This window comes from Apium graveolens, chromosome 11 (genome assembly GCF_009905375.1).
Source record: "Apium graveolens cultivar Ventura chromosome 11, ASM990537v1, whole genome shotgun sequence".
Lineage (NCBI taxonomy): Eukaryota > Viridiplantae > Streptophyta > Magnoliopsida > Apiales > Apiaceae > Apium > Apium graveolens.
Genome location: NC_133657.1, coordinates 157,033,838 through 157,048,758, shown reverse-complemented (window position 1 = coordinate 157,048,758; position 14,921 = coordinate 157,033,838). Strand labels below are relative to the sequence as shown.

The 14,921-nt window shown below is 32.4% G+C and overlaps 1 protein-coding gene across 2 annotated transcripts; it reads left to right on the top strand.

Annotated features, from left to right (window-relative positions):
* The first annotated feature begins 11,331 nt into the window (after window positions 1–11,331).
* LOC141695210 (sm-like protein LSM8) lies at window positions 11,332–14,529 on the top strand. Of its 2 annotated transcripts, none has more exons than XM_074499463.1 (6): window positions 11,332–11,473; window positions 12,898–12,980; window positions 13,265–13,305; window positions 13,382–13,456; window positions 14,107–14,159; window positions 14,270–14,529. In XM_074499463.1, the coding sequence occupies exons 2-6, from the start codon at window positions 12,944–12,946 to the stop codon at window positions 14,358–14,360; spliced, it is 297 nt and encodes a 98-aa protein (XP_074355564.1). In that variant the 5' UTR covers window positions 11,332–11,473; window positions 12,898–12,943; the 3' UTR covers window positions 14,361–14,529. The 2 variants fall into 2 exon arrangements, with proteins under 2 accessions (XP_074355564.1, XP_074355565.1); XM_074499464.1 differs by lacking the exon at window positions 11,332–11,473 and adding an exon at window positions 12,464–12,608.
* Window positions 14,530–14,921: the final 392 nt, after the last annotated feature.

Genomic DNA, 14,921 nt, shown 5'->3' with positions numbered 1-14,921 from the left:
GATCTTATCAATCATTTCTCGATTGATCTCTTCCACGTAATTTCTTGATTCGATTTGATTCGAGATCTCTTTTGGCATTTTTTGTGAGTTTTTTGATGAATAAGTTTCGTATTGTGTGTTTAACGCTTTGATTAGATCGACTGATATGTCAATACTCATCTTCTGTGAATATGATGAGATTTTGTGATTGTGTTTTCTGTGCGGATGATTGAGTAGCTTTCCTCGTTGTTTTTAACTACGTCTATATCGTTTTTCATTCCGATTGATTGTTCAGATCGTGTTTTTTCTTGAATGTCATCTTCTCCTATTTTCACACAAACATATGCACAAGCACTTTTATGTTCTAATTCGATGACAACACATGTGAACAATCATACTGCTTCATCTTCATTACAAACCAATACTTAGTATCCTACTATTGATAACAACACGCATCCGTTATTTTTACATAACAATGATCATCCTGGAATGGTGTTAATCTCAAAAAGACTCACTGGTTCCGAGAATTACGCCTCCTGGAAGCGTTCGATGCAGATCGCTCTATCAGCAAAGAATAAACTTGTGATTGTTACTGGTGAATTTGTAGCACCTGCATCAGATTCGCCATTTTTTGCTCATTGGCGTCGTGTTAACAACATGGTAATTACTTGGATCCTAAACACCGTTGCTGATGACATAAGTAACAGTATGAATTACTTAGACAGTGCCTCAGTCGTTTGGAATGAACTGTGCGAACGATTCTCAGCAGTTAGTGGTCACAAATTCTATGAAACACAACGAGCCTTGTTCAAGCTTGAACAAGGGACCGACTCTGTAGAATTCTATTTCCACAAACTTAAAGGTTTTTGGGATGAGATTAAGGCCTTATCTCCTGCTATTTATTGTACCTGTTCTACAACTAAGGAATGGGAATCGCAATTGGAAAAGACTCGTTTAATTCAATTTTTGATGGGGCTTCATTCTAGCTACACAGCTGCTAGAGGCCATCTCCTAATGATGAACCCTTGGCCTACTGTGAATCAAGCATTCATGCTTATCAAACAGGAAGAAAAACAGAGGCAGACACATGGCACCATGACTTCTCCCATTTCTATGATGGTGAATATGCCTGCTTCATCTAGCACCAGCTCCTCTTCCTACATTCCGAATAGGTTCAGTGATAGGTCAACTGCACATGTTCAGGAATGTGCTCATTGCCACATGAAAGGCCACACTAAAGAGAAATGTTATAAGCTCATTGGTTATCCACTTGATCATTCTTCTCATCCCAACAACATAGGTAAACGCAGATTTCCCCAAATCAATAGATTTCACAAGCCTGTTGCTCTTCAAGTTTCTCAGGCACCTACCGATTCTGTCAACTCAATCTCTTCTGATCATACCACTGATTTGTCTACCAAGATGGAAGAGCTACAATCTCAAATGCATACTCTCATGAAATGTTTAAACACCAATTCTTCTGGTCTAACATCTTCAGTACCTTCATCAGCCACAAATCCTACTCAGTTTAGCCTTACCACACATTTAGCAGGTACTGCCTACTCCTTTTTATCTTCAATTCATGTTTTCCAGAATATATGGGTTTTAGACACAGGCGCCATGAATCACATGTGTTGTCACATTCAGTTTATGCAAGATGTACAACCATTGGTGTCTCCTATCACTGTTCAGTTTCCAAATGGAGACAGTGCTACAGTGACACACATTGGTTCTGTTTTCTTACGTCCTCTTTCTGTCCTTATACATGAAGTCCTTTTGGTCCCTTCTTTCACTTTCAATTTACTCTCTGTGAGTAAATTGTCCTCTCAATTGTCTTCTACAATTCATTTTACATCTGATACATGCTATTTGCAGGACCAATACCGGATGCAGGCATTGGTTCTTGGTAATCTTCGTGGAGGTTTATACCAATTTTTCAACTCTAATGAACCTGTCAAAGTTTTTACTGCTTCTGTTTCTTCACTGCAAACTCTTTGGCATAAACGTTTAGGCCACATTCCTACTACAATCTTGTCTAAAATTCATGTTTTTGATTCACAAACTTCTAGTACTCAGCAGATTGAACCTTGTGCTACTTGTCCTTTAGCTAAGCAATGTAATCTTTCTTTTCCTTTAAGTCATTCAAATGCTTCTGCTTTGTTTGATCTAATACATTGTGATGTTTGGGGTCCATATAGGACACCCACTTTTAATGGATGTAAGTACTTTCTGACAATTGTTGATGATTTCTCTAGAGCTATTTGGACAATCCTTCTGCCTACTAAACAACATGTAGCTCAGTCCCTTTTTGATTTTTTTGCTTATGCCACCACAAAGTTTTCCACCTCCATAAAATGTATTCGTACCGACAATGGTGGAGAGTTTATTAGTAATGAATTGACCACCTTTTTCAAATCACATGGGACGGTGCATCAAACATCTTGTCCCCATACGCCACAACAAAACGGCAGAGTTGAGCGTAGGCATCATAACTTACTTGAAATGTCTCGTGCTCTTCTTTTCCAATCTCATCTTCCTTTATCTTTTTGGGGTGAATGTCTTCTCACCTCCACTTATCTTATCAACCGTATTCCTAGTTCAGTTTTGGGTTTTAAATCACCGTATGAGAAGTTATTTGACAAAACTCCATGTTATTCTCACCTTCGTGCTTTTGGTTGTTTAGCTCACATGTCCATTCATGATCTTGACAAATTATCCCCTCGTGCAATCAAAACTATTTTTATAGGATATTCATCTACACAGAAGGGTTACAAATTATTCAATCCTGTCACTAAACAAATCCATATATCTCGTCATGTCATTTTCAATGAAGATATTTTCCCATGTACCACTGATTCTTTTTGTTCTAGTCAACTTCCTTTTACTATGCCTGCAACCACCTTTTGTGATGATGCCCATGATACTCTTTTGGATACTTTTCTTTTATCTGGATCTTCCCTTGAACCATCTACTTCACCAGTTTCTTTACCTACCCCCTCTATATCTTCTGACCATGTTGATACAACTGACACTGTAGAGTCGCCTGTTCCTGTTCCAGTTTCATGAGTGTCTTTGCGACATAAGGTTCAACCACTTTGGATGAAAGATTATGTGGTTCCTGCCAATGTGTCAAAGGCTAATACCATTTTATTAAATTGTCCAATTGATGCCCAAAAATACGATTACTCTCAATATTCCCCTCCTTCTACTATTTTTGCTTGCGCTGTTAGTAAACCTACTGCTATTATAGAACCTCATACATATAATCAAGCTAAATCAGACCCACAATGGGTCGATGCAATGCACAAGGAATTAACAGCCTTAGAAACAAATAATACTTGGTCTATTGTTGATTCTCTACCAGCTGGTAAACGGGTCATTGGCTGTAAATGGGTTTACAAAGCCAAATATTTGGATGATGGTTCTTTGGACAAATTTAAGGCCCGTTTAGTAGCTAAGGGCTATACTCAGATTGAAGGACAAGATTATCATAGTACTTTTGCCCCTGTTGCCAAAATGGCAACGGTTGGTACTCTTCTTGCCTTGGCTGCTGTAAAGGGATGGGATCTTCACCAATTGGACGTCAATAATGCATTCCTCCACGGTGATTTAGTGGAAGAAGTTTACATGGCCTTACCTCCGGGTCATCCTTTGTATGGAACAGGTGCTGTCTGTAAGTTACACAAATCTATCTATGGGTTAAAGCAAGCTTCTCGTGCTTGGTTTGAAAAACTGGCCTCTGTTCTTTTAGCTCTTGGTTTTGTTCAAACGGTGGCTGATTATTCCCTCTTCACATTTACAAATGGCAATTCATTTGTTATTGCACTGGTGTATGTTGACGACATTTTGCTTACTGGAACAAATTCTGATTTTATATCTCATGTCAAAGGGGTTTTACATTCATCATTTACCATTAAGGATCTTGGCTTGGCTAAATACTACCTGGGTTTAGAAATTCATCGGACGACGACTGGTTTATATGTTCATCAACACAAATTTGTTTTTGATTTGTTAGTCGATGCAGGTTTGGAGGATTGTAAGCCCTTGTCTCTTCCTGTTGATTCTAATGTGAAACTGTCTCCTCATGATGGTGAATTATTGGATGATCCTTCTGTGTACAGAAAATATGTTGGTAAATTACTTTACCTCACTGTTACACGACCTGACATTTCATTCGTCGTTCACCACTTAAGTCAGTTCTTGCACCAATCGCGTATTCCTCATATGATTGATGTACAACGAGTTATTCGTTATCTGAAAGCAACACCCTTTCAGGGCATTTTCTATTCTGCTTCTACTGACCTATCTCTTAAAGCGTACTATGATAGTGACTGGGGTTCTTGCTTGGACTCACAGGGCATGCTTAAGAGTATTACTGGGATTTGCTTGTTGTTAGGTTCCTCTCTCATCACTTGGCATTCCAGTAAGCAAAAGGTGATTTCTCGATCAACTGCTGAATCTGAACTTCGAGCAATTGCAGACACGGCTTGTGAATTGTCTTGGGTTACACTGCTTCTTTCTGAGCTTAACTTACCTCAACAATTGCCTATTATCATTCATACCGACAATCAGGCTGCACTTGACATTGCAGCTGATCCCGTTTTCCAGCAGAAAACCAAGCATTTTGCTTTGGATTGCCACTTTGTCCGTGAACAGGTGCAATCCAAGTAGATCTGTCCTGTTTATACTCCGAGTTCTACACAGTTGGCTGATATCTTTACAAAGGGTCTTGGTCGTCATATGCATTGGACAATTCTCTCCAGATTAAATGTTATACAACCCATTTAATCTGAGGGTGGAGTATTACACCGACTGATAAGGCACATTGATAAGTAGTCCATTCTTGATAGCTGATAGCACTTATTGTAACTGAATTCTGTTAGAGAGCTCAGTATAAATCAAATCTGTAAACTCCAAGTGTGACAACTTTTCATTACTAAAAATAAGCTTTCTTCTTCTACAATGGATCTTTTTTATCCTCCATAGCTGTACGGAACTTCCAAACACAAAGCTTTACACACACTGATTCAAACACACTTATTCAACATATTAGAAATCTTAACAAAATTGTCATAGGGATCTTTGTATATTAATTTCACACCCAAAGCCCTATATTTACGACATGCCTTATATAGAATTAGGTTTTGTAGCTCACTGTTGTGCTGAATGTATTTATTTGATGATTAAAACTTCTCTCGCCCCCTTACTCACTAGTCACCTCTGTTTTGAACAAGTTACTCATCAACTGTTTCGGTTCAAATTAAATTAGAAGCTTAAGTGCCTGAATACCATCATTTTCTTTTTCTTCTTTTACGATTTTACTTTGTAATTTCTGTATTATTTTGTTGGGTCCTTCTCATTAAGTAGCTTGTCTATTAGTTATTGCTTTGGTCTTCTGTTCAAGTTATAAATTTTTACCCGTGCTAAATTATATACTAATTGGTATAATGTTTTTTGCATATACTATCTAGGAAATGAGGATTATATAGTGTAATGACATTACATTACACTTCCTCAAAAATGGTTTTTGTCTATGTATGTTTGTATGTGCTTTGTATTCGAGAATCCCCGTCCTTTAGTATATCCTGAATAGAATACTACATATGATAAACAATTATTGTATTGCAATTGCTAATAATAAATGTACTAATATGTGTTATAAGTTAAAAATTTATTAAATCACAATATATTGTTTTTTTAATTTATAATTAATATTTATTTAAAATTTTAAAATACATATAAAATGTTTACCAATTATTTTGCAGTGATAGTGAAATTTAAAAAATTGGAAAAGCATGTTAGATTAAAGTGAAAGAGTATATTACTCTTTTTGCTTAAGAAAATCTGGGCCCCTCGAAAACGAAGAAGAAGCACATGCTTGATTGGACAAGTTTGAAAATCCGGATACTCATGATTTTTATCTAAGAATTATTTTTCAAAAAATGATAGAAATCAAGATCTAATAATAACAAGACTAAGAAAAATGAAAGAAAATGAAGAGTGAAAGAAAATGAAGAGATGGGGTTTTTCACCGCAGAAAATCGGTGAAAACCCCGGGGGCTATATTTGAGAAAGAGAAGAGCATGTTAGAGAGAAACTTCAATTGACCCCTCTCTAATATATCTTTTTAATTACATAATAGAAACTGTCACTAAAAATATTATTTTGATTTGATTTAAATTTCTAAATTATTGAGAAATAAATTTAAGCAATTATTGTGATCCGATTTTTTATAAAATTTTACATATGATACTCTACACTATTATTTTGACATCCTTTTCAATTGATACTTTTTTTAATTATTATACATATTTCTCCACTTTGAATATATAGACCGAGAAATAAATACTTATATTAGGAAAAATAGCTAATTTTGTTTCTTTATAACTTAATATTTATTTCATCGATAATTATAGTTTTTCATTTGACATACTACGAGATTACACCAACTCGATTGTGTTATGTTCTTTAATATTATAGTATTGTTTATATAATGCAACGAATTATGATATATATTTTCTATTACACCATTTTACTTATAAACTATGAGGGGTCGTCGAAGATGACACCGAGAAACCGCTAATAAAATATCTTATTTTAATTTTATTCTAATTTTGCAATTATTCAGAAATATATTTAGGCAAAAAACTAATCTGATTTGATTTTTGTAAAATATAATAAATGGAACTCTATATCGTTAATTTCACATCCTTTTTCAATTCATATTTTTTCATAAAACACACATTTTTTTCTACTTTAAATACACATATTGAGAAATCAATATATAATTAAGCAAACAATTGATTTATATGACTTTTGTAAAATATAATGACCAAAATTGTGCATCATTAATTTCACATTCTTTTTTAATTCATACTTTTGTTAAATCAACATAAAAAAAATTCAACATGCTACATTTTTAATTTAATAACTTTGAAATTAAAAAAATCACTTTTTATATTTTATACCTTTTTAGTTGCAGAATAAGAGTCATAGTATATCTTAATTTGATTTTATTCCAATTTCAACATTATTTTATATCCTCTATTATACTTTTTAGTTATAAAATACGAGGCGTCGTCGAATACGAAGACGAGAAACAATAAATTAATATATTATTTAATTTTATTTCAATTACAAAATTATTTTATATTCTTTTTTACACATTTTTAGTTGCAGAATATGAGGCGTCGTCGAAAATGACGCCGATATACTTTCAATAAATATCTTATTTTGATTTTATTCCAATTTCAAAATTATTCTATATCCTATATTGTAATATGAGAAATGATATGTACCCAAAATTGAATCCCAAAATCATTCTAAAATTTCACGTGTTACATGTTTATTGGTCATGCATATTTAAATAAGATGGACCCCTTGTGCATTCACATCAATCATCCGAATTAAAATAGCCTAAATTGTCACATCACCTATGCCACATCATTTTGGAACTCATTTTTGAAACCAATTTTGGGTACCTAATACTACACTTAAAATATTTAGTGATAGAAACGAGGCGCCGTCCAAAAGAAAATTGAGAAATAGTAAATTAATATTTTTTTCTGATTTTATTCCAATTTCAAAATTATTTATATCTTTTTTATATCTCTTTAGTTGTAGAATACGAGGTGTCGTTGAAGACGACGCCGAGAAACTGACAATAAATATCTTATTTGGATTTTACTCCAATTTCAAAATTATTGTATATACTAGATTAAACCTTTTAGTTATAGAATACGAGGTATCGTCAAAAATAAAATCGAGAAATATTTAATGAATATTTTATTTTAATTTTATTCCAATTTTAAATTTATTGTATATCCTCTATATACCTTTTTAGTTGCAAAATACGAGACGCCGTTTTCGACGATGCCGAGAAACTATCAATAAATATCTTATTTTGATATTCTTTCAATTTTAAAATTATTGAATACCCTCTATTATACCATTTAAGTTATTGATTACGAAGCATCGTCGAATACGAGGATCATAAACAGTTGATTAATATCTTATTTTGATTTATTCAATTTAAAAATTATTGTAAATCCTCTTTTATATTTTTTAGTTGTTGAACACGAGGCATTTTCTTCGTTCGAGAAACTATCATTAAATATCTTATCTTGATTTTATTATAATTTTAAAATTATTGTATATCCTTTGTTATACTTTTTAGTGGTAGAACACGAACTATCGTATCGAAAAGGAAGCCGAGTAACAGTCAATTAATATTTTTTTTGATTTTTATCCATTTTGAAAATTATTGTACGTCCTCTTTTATACCTTTATAGTTCATGAATACGAGGCATCGTATTCGAAAACGCCGAGAATCTATCAATAAATTTCTTATTTTGATTTTATTCTAATTTTAAAATTATTGTATATCCTCTATTATACTTTTTAGTTATAGAATACGAGTCGTTCTCGAAAACGAAGCCGAGAAACACTTAATTAATAACATATTTTGATTTTATTCTAATTTCTAAATTATTGTAATTCCTCTTTTATTCTATTTTAGTTATAGGATATAAAGCATCGACCGACGACGCGGAGAAACTGTTAATAAATATCTTATATTGATTTTATTCCAATTTTTAAATTATTGTGTATCCTCTATTTTAAAATACCAATGTCACAATACAGACATTGTATGCGTATTATAAGTACAAGTTGGATTGCAACATGTTTGTTCTGCGTTTAACTATTATATGGATTGCTCAAATGTCTTTGCTCAAATGTCTGATTGTAACATTTGGTACTAAATATTTTCTCTCAACTCAGACTCAATCCCTAAGTTTTAAATATGCTTCATTTTCATCTATAAATGTTAAGTCATCATATGTTTGATTAATAGCTATTTGATTTTATGATATGAAGAGTATGCATGAATGAATAAAATTAGATTTAAATAATTACTTAATCAAAATCATTACTGATATTCAAAAAATCTAAAGATATACACAAAATTATCATATGCAATACCATATGTGAAAAAAAAATCAATGATATAATGGTACATATAGAGGAGGAAGTAACAAAATGAACCCGGTGAATAATAATATTACCTCCGTTTTTTATTCAAGTGATGGTTACTCTGTAGTTGTACTAAAAATGATAACTGAAATAAAATAAAATAATTTATAAGTTTGTAATATTATAGAATATGCGTAATTGAATCAATTTAAATATAGAATTTAAAGTAGTTAATTTATCACATTACCTTTACAAAGATCTTTCTCATAAACATCATGTTTATAGATGCAAACATTCACATTGTTCACATTTTCTATATCATTATGCATCCTGTACATCACTATAGAATCATCAATTTCAAGTCCTGTGTCTGATACAAAATCAGACCAGCCTTTCCCAAATCTGCAATGGCCTCCAACCCTCTCCACCTCACATTTCCATTCCTTAATGGTGAACCTCAGACTGACAGAGTTTTCATGTTTGAAGTTTTTGTAGAAATTCTCCGTTCCTGACTTCATTGTCTGTCATATATGCAAAAATTTGTTCAGGTATCCAGCATATAAACACTGGTATTAAAGTATGAATGCGACCGGATATGGAAACCAATTGCAAATTAATCTTACTAGATCAATCCCATCACCTTGCAAGTCTGCACTATTTACGCTAATATAGTAAGCTTCAGTTTTGTTCAAGAAACCATCATAAACTAACATAGCAACAGATTTCTGAAACTGAATGTTTCCATAGACAACCATGAATTCTTCGTCTTTCCATTCCGGTTTATTTAACATCCACTCATTTGGTTCTATCGTCGGGTAGTTTATCTCAATTGCCGCTTCCTTATATATCTTGACATTAAAGACCCCATCTCCATGATAATCAAATAAAACAAGAGTATGTATCGTAATTCCATAAAACTCCATAAAGCGAGCAAGACCACATATTTTTCCGATTTCTGAATCATATCAAGCACGCCATTTATGTGTTTTACAATATATCTTCAAGCCAGTTGGAATTCTTCCGCCACAAACACTTTTAAAATCCTCTGGCACTCTCTGATCAAGTACCATTAAATCAAATACATTTAAAAATAAACATAAATTTGACACTATATAAATTAATGCTGTAAAATATACACTTACCAAGTGCCCAAAATCAGAGACTTCTACATTTGCTGCCAGAAAGCTACATATACTCTCTTCATTATCTGTACAGTTCGTATTATGTTAATGTACCTAAATAAATGTAGTATATACATTCTAGGTTAAATTTTTACCTAAATTGAATTTGACATTCTTCGCTCTAGAACTTGATCCTTTCTTCATCTGTAATTACATAATAAATTTGTTCCAATCAATATAAAGCACACTATTTTACTTATATATTACATGCATGAGATACAAATCAAAGATTTTACAAAAACACTACATGTATAGGATACAAAACTTGAGAATTACATGAATTTGAGCAAGTAATGTTCTTAAATTCTATATAACATTAATCGATTAAGTTAAGGTGTGTATACTTTAAAACTCTATCAATCAAGCAATATAATCTCAAGTTCTAACACTGATTCATGGTTCCATTGCATATATATACTGTATGAAAGCAAGATAAACTATAGACAAAGAATCGATTCATACCTCCATTGTAGAGAAATAGTTTGATTCAACCGAGAGTGCTGTTTCCTTGGTGAAAAGAAGTTACTTTTTGCTTGAAGAAGTTGAGAATCCCAAAGTCACGATAGTTTTCTTATCTGGGCTTCTTTTAAGACAAGACTTTGATTTTATGTGGGCTTCTTTTAAGACAGGAGTTTAACATATCCCAAAGTCAACTTATTTGGGTTGTTTGGATTTTTTAATTCTTTTGATATTTTCTCCTTTTTTATAATTTTTTAAAAAACGATTTTTACATAATAGTGTTATATATTATGTTTTAATATAAGTGGGTTTTGTATTATTTTGATTTTAAAATAAAATATTGCAATAAATTGTATGTTATGTAATATTTACGGGATTTTTTTAAAAAGTATTTAATTAAAAAAATATTTACTTAGTTTTGTTGTACACATTATTAAAATATTGACTACTAAAAATGTAAAAAGAAATGTTAAAATATAAGTTAAGAGACTTTTAATTGGTTAAAATGTGAGAGAAAGAAAATTAAAATAAAATACTGAGATTTAACGTTAAATTATAATATCAGTTTTATATTTCAAAATAAACGGAACCTAAATAACTGTAATAAAAATATTAAATAAAACTAGAAGATAACCGTTTATGTTATAAAAATTACAAACTTCGATAAAAAAATTCAAAATTTAAAAAATTATGCGTGCATAGCGCGGACAAAAAGTCCCTAGTTTTTTTAAAAAGAACTCGACGACATATCCTATTCTAGGTAATTTGCTGATATTATTGGGTTTTATAAACAATGGTGGCTGCAAAATGCAAAACTTAATTTGAACTATAAAAAAATCAGCTGCCGCCGGAGCTTCCGCTTGCCATATCTCCTGAACTTGGTACGTATTTTTCCGACTTGTTTAATCAATTGCTGTAAACATACATATATCTCTGTTTGTTTATATATACGTATCTATATTTACTTTCGCTCTCCTGTTAAATTTTACTCCACTCATTTAGGGGTTTTGTGCTTGTTTTTCGATTTTAGCTGCTACACACGTATAAATTGTCATAGGGATCTTTGTATATTAATTTGACACCCAAAGCCCTATATTTACGACATGCCTTATATAGAATTAGGTTTTGTAGCTCACTGTTGTGCTGAATGTATTTATTTGATGATTAAAACTTCTCTCGCCCCCTTACTCACTAGTCACCTCTGTTTTGAACAAGTTACTCATCAACTGTTTCGGTTCAAATTAAATTAGAAGCTTAAGTGCCTGAATACCATCATTTTCTTTTTCTTCTTTTACGATTTTATTTTGTAATTTCAGTATTATTTTGTTGGGTCCTTCTCATTAAGTAGCTTGTCTATTAGTCATTGCTTTGGTCTTCTGTTCAAGTTATAAATTTTTACCCGTGCTAAATTATATACTAATTGGTATAATGTTTTTTGCATATACTATCTAGGAAATGAGAATTATATAGTGTAATGACATTACAGTACACTTCTTCAAAAATGGTTTTTGTCTATGTATGTGTGTATGTGCTTTGTATTCGAGAATCCCTGTCCTTTAGTATATCCTCAATAGAATACTACATATGACAAACCCAATTCTTGAACCCAAATGCTTGTTTCTTAGAGCCACACTTGTGTTAACATAATTAGAAGTATATCTATTGAGAAGAAATTCGTTAACTTTGAGATTCATGTGTGCGGAGAGTATCTTGAGCCATTGTCTTGTGGGTTCTACTCCAATGCATACACTTATTGCAAACACCAATATGGGCAGCTTATGTCTATGAAAACCTACTAGCCTTATACCATTGTAACTCCACCATACATGTCATGATTGTCTAAAATTTAGCTTGGATTTTGAATCAGTACCCTACTGGAGAAGGGCACCCTTACCTCCCTGGGAATAATTTAAGTCAGTAGTACTTAATGGAGCAGGGACTGTATCCATGTGCACAAGTATGTACCAAGGTTTGGTTAGGCTGTAATGGGCTTATGCAGCTTTCTTGAAATGGATAGTGAGTTTCGAACATGTAACCTAATTCTCTCTTTATTATCCTTGGCCTGGCGACTTCATTATTAAGTGAAAGGGTTTGATGGCGTCATGCAGCTGATTTTATTACCCTAAGAATATATCTGTTTGTTGTCTACCATCTCGTGATCTTACTAGACTAGTTACTAATGACACTGATTACATTTTTTTTCTTACTTATTGACAGTTTGTCAATGCTTTGTATTCTTGGCACGATTGACTTATCAGAACTTATATTTTTCTGTGATCTCTTTATTTTTGTTCTTTCTCTGAAGGCTAAGTAGCTTTAAGCATCCATTGAGTTGCGGTGATCAGTACATAATGTCGGGTGGTACTGGACTTGAAAATCTTGTAGATCGTAAGTACCTTATATTTCTTCTTAATATATTATTATCTGTATTCCTCTCAGAACTTTGTTTTAATATCACGTGCTTGCATGAGCTTGGCATGTTTTGCATTTGATGAACTATACTCTGTAACATCTCATGTTTCAGTATCTGAAAATTGAATATTCTAATGCACTTTTTCTTACCTGAAAGGCAAAAGAAACTTTGCAACAAATACGATCAAGGAATCCTAAGTTTCATATATGAAGTATTTACTAGTTTGATGTCATCAGTATTTGAATTTTCTGTTTTGCAGAAATCATTTCTGTGATAACAAATGATGGGCGCAATATCTTGGTGAGTATCTTATTGGTGAAACTTTGTTATATTTGGTTAACTGCATGTACTAAAAACTATCATCGTGTTCTTTCAGGGAATTTTAAAAGGTTTTGATCAGGCTACAAATATAATTCTCGACGAATCTCATGAGCGTGTTTATTCCACCAAGGTAAGAATATATTCTGCCAAATATATTATTTCACTTTGATAGTTTTGAGTCATTTACAATTGTGAGTTTGCATAGTTGATACTTGATACTTTCTGATGATTCAGCATGCTTTCACTATGTGAAATTTTTAAGTGTTCAAAACATATGCAAGTTTCTTTAGTAAATTCTTATTCAATACATCTAGTTTCCCGCATAATTATTTGATGTATTGACCATATAAGTTTGTTAGGCATTGGGTTCTGAAAGTTGAATAGTTGATTATGCTAGTTGAAAAGAAAAATGTGGCAGAAAATGAGTTGAGATCTTCTTTTGTAAACAATATTTTAAGGAGGAGGTTTTGCTAAGGAATGCTTCAAAAAACTCACCGCTTTATGTAATTACAAGATTAAATCATTACTCTATCTCGATTGACTTTATGACACAATCTTGTTGATTTTGGAAATGGTGACAATTGACAAGCTAGAAGCTAGATGTGTACATAACTTATAGTAAAAGGAAGAACTTGTATGGTCTATATATAAAAGAGAACGATTATCGAAGGTTTATATATCTGTCTGTTCTTCCCTATCCGAATAGATCCTATTCGTTTCAAATATCAAGGAACTTTTTTTTTTTACCTTTAAGCTGTAGTCTCTTTTTATGATTTACAGGAAGGTGTTCAGCAACATGTCCTAGGTCTGTACATCATCAGGGGGGATAACATGTATGTTTACCGAATATGGTTCCTGATTTATATCTGATATTTCCATCAGTGTGCATATAGTTGATTACAAAGTATAATATTTTATTGTTGCACTTCGTCTTCATTTGCAGAAGTATTGTCGGGGAGGTAGATGAAGAGCTGGATGCTAGCCTGGATCTTTCGAAATTGAGAGCTCATCCCCTGAAACCTCTTATACACTGATTTGCTAAAGTTCAATGAACCACTGTCCAAGTTGAATGTTCTACAGAAAAGTTTGTTCTCAGGATTAAAAACTAGAATCTATTAATTGCTATGATTAAAATTTTGAGATTCAGTTTATAATTGCCATTTTTGTTTTACAAGTAAAATATCTGGATTCTTACACAGTATCCATCGCCTGCAAACATCACGTAATATTGTAGTTTTTTTATTTGTTGATCAATTACTGAAATTCATATGCCCCCATCCATGACCTCCAAAAAGTTTCATCCTTATTGGGGTTATCCACCAAGTTACTTTTATCTTTTTGTATTGTCATAGTAAAACTCTGGTACCAAACTCGAACCTACAGGTAGAGAGAAGTTACTGAGTTAATCAGAACGAGGCGAGACCAATTAATTCAGATATATTCTTACTGAAATCTTTCTGAATTGATACGAAAAGGTACGAAACAGGTATCTTGCATGTTAACAAAATTTAAAGGACTTCATGTTGATGTCTTCATCCCAATATATCATGCATCCATTAGCGGAACAATCAAGCCCCAAAATATGCTCAGAAGGA

Coding starts and splice junctions, on each gene's coding strand:
- LOC141695210 (XM_074499463.1), top strand. CDS start 12,944: ATGTCGGGTGGTACTGGACTTGAAAATCTTGTAGATC. Junction 12,981..13,264: donor ACTTGAAAATCTTGTAGATC/GTAAGTACCTTA, acceptor TCTGTTTTGCAG/AAATCATTTCTGTGATAACA. Junction 13,457..14,106: donor AGCGTGTTTATTCCACCAAG/GTAAGAATATAT, acceptor TATGATTTACAG/GAAGGTGTTCAGCAACATGT.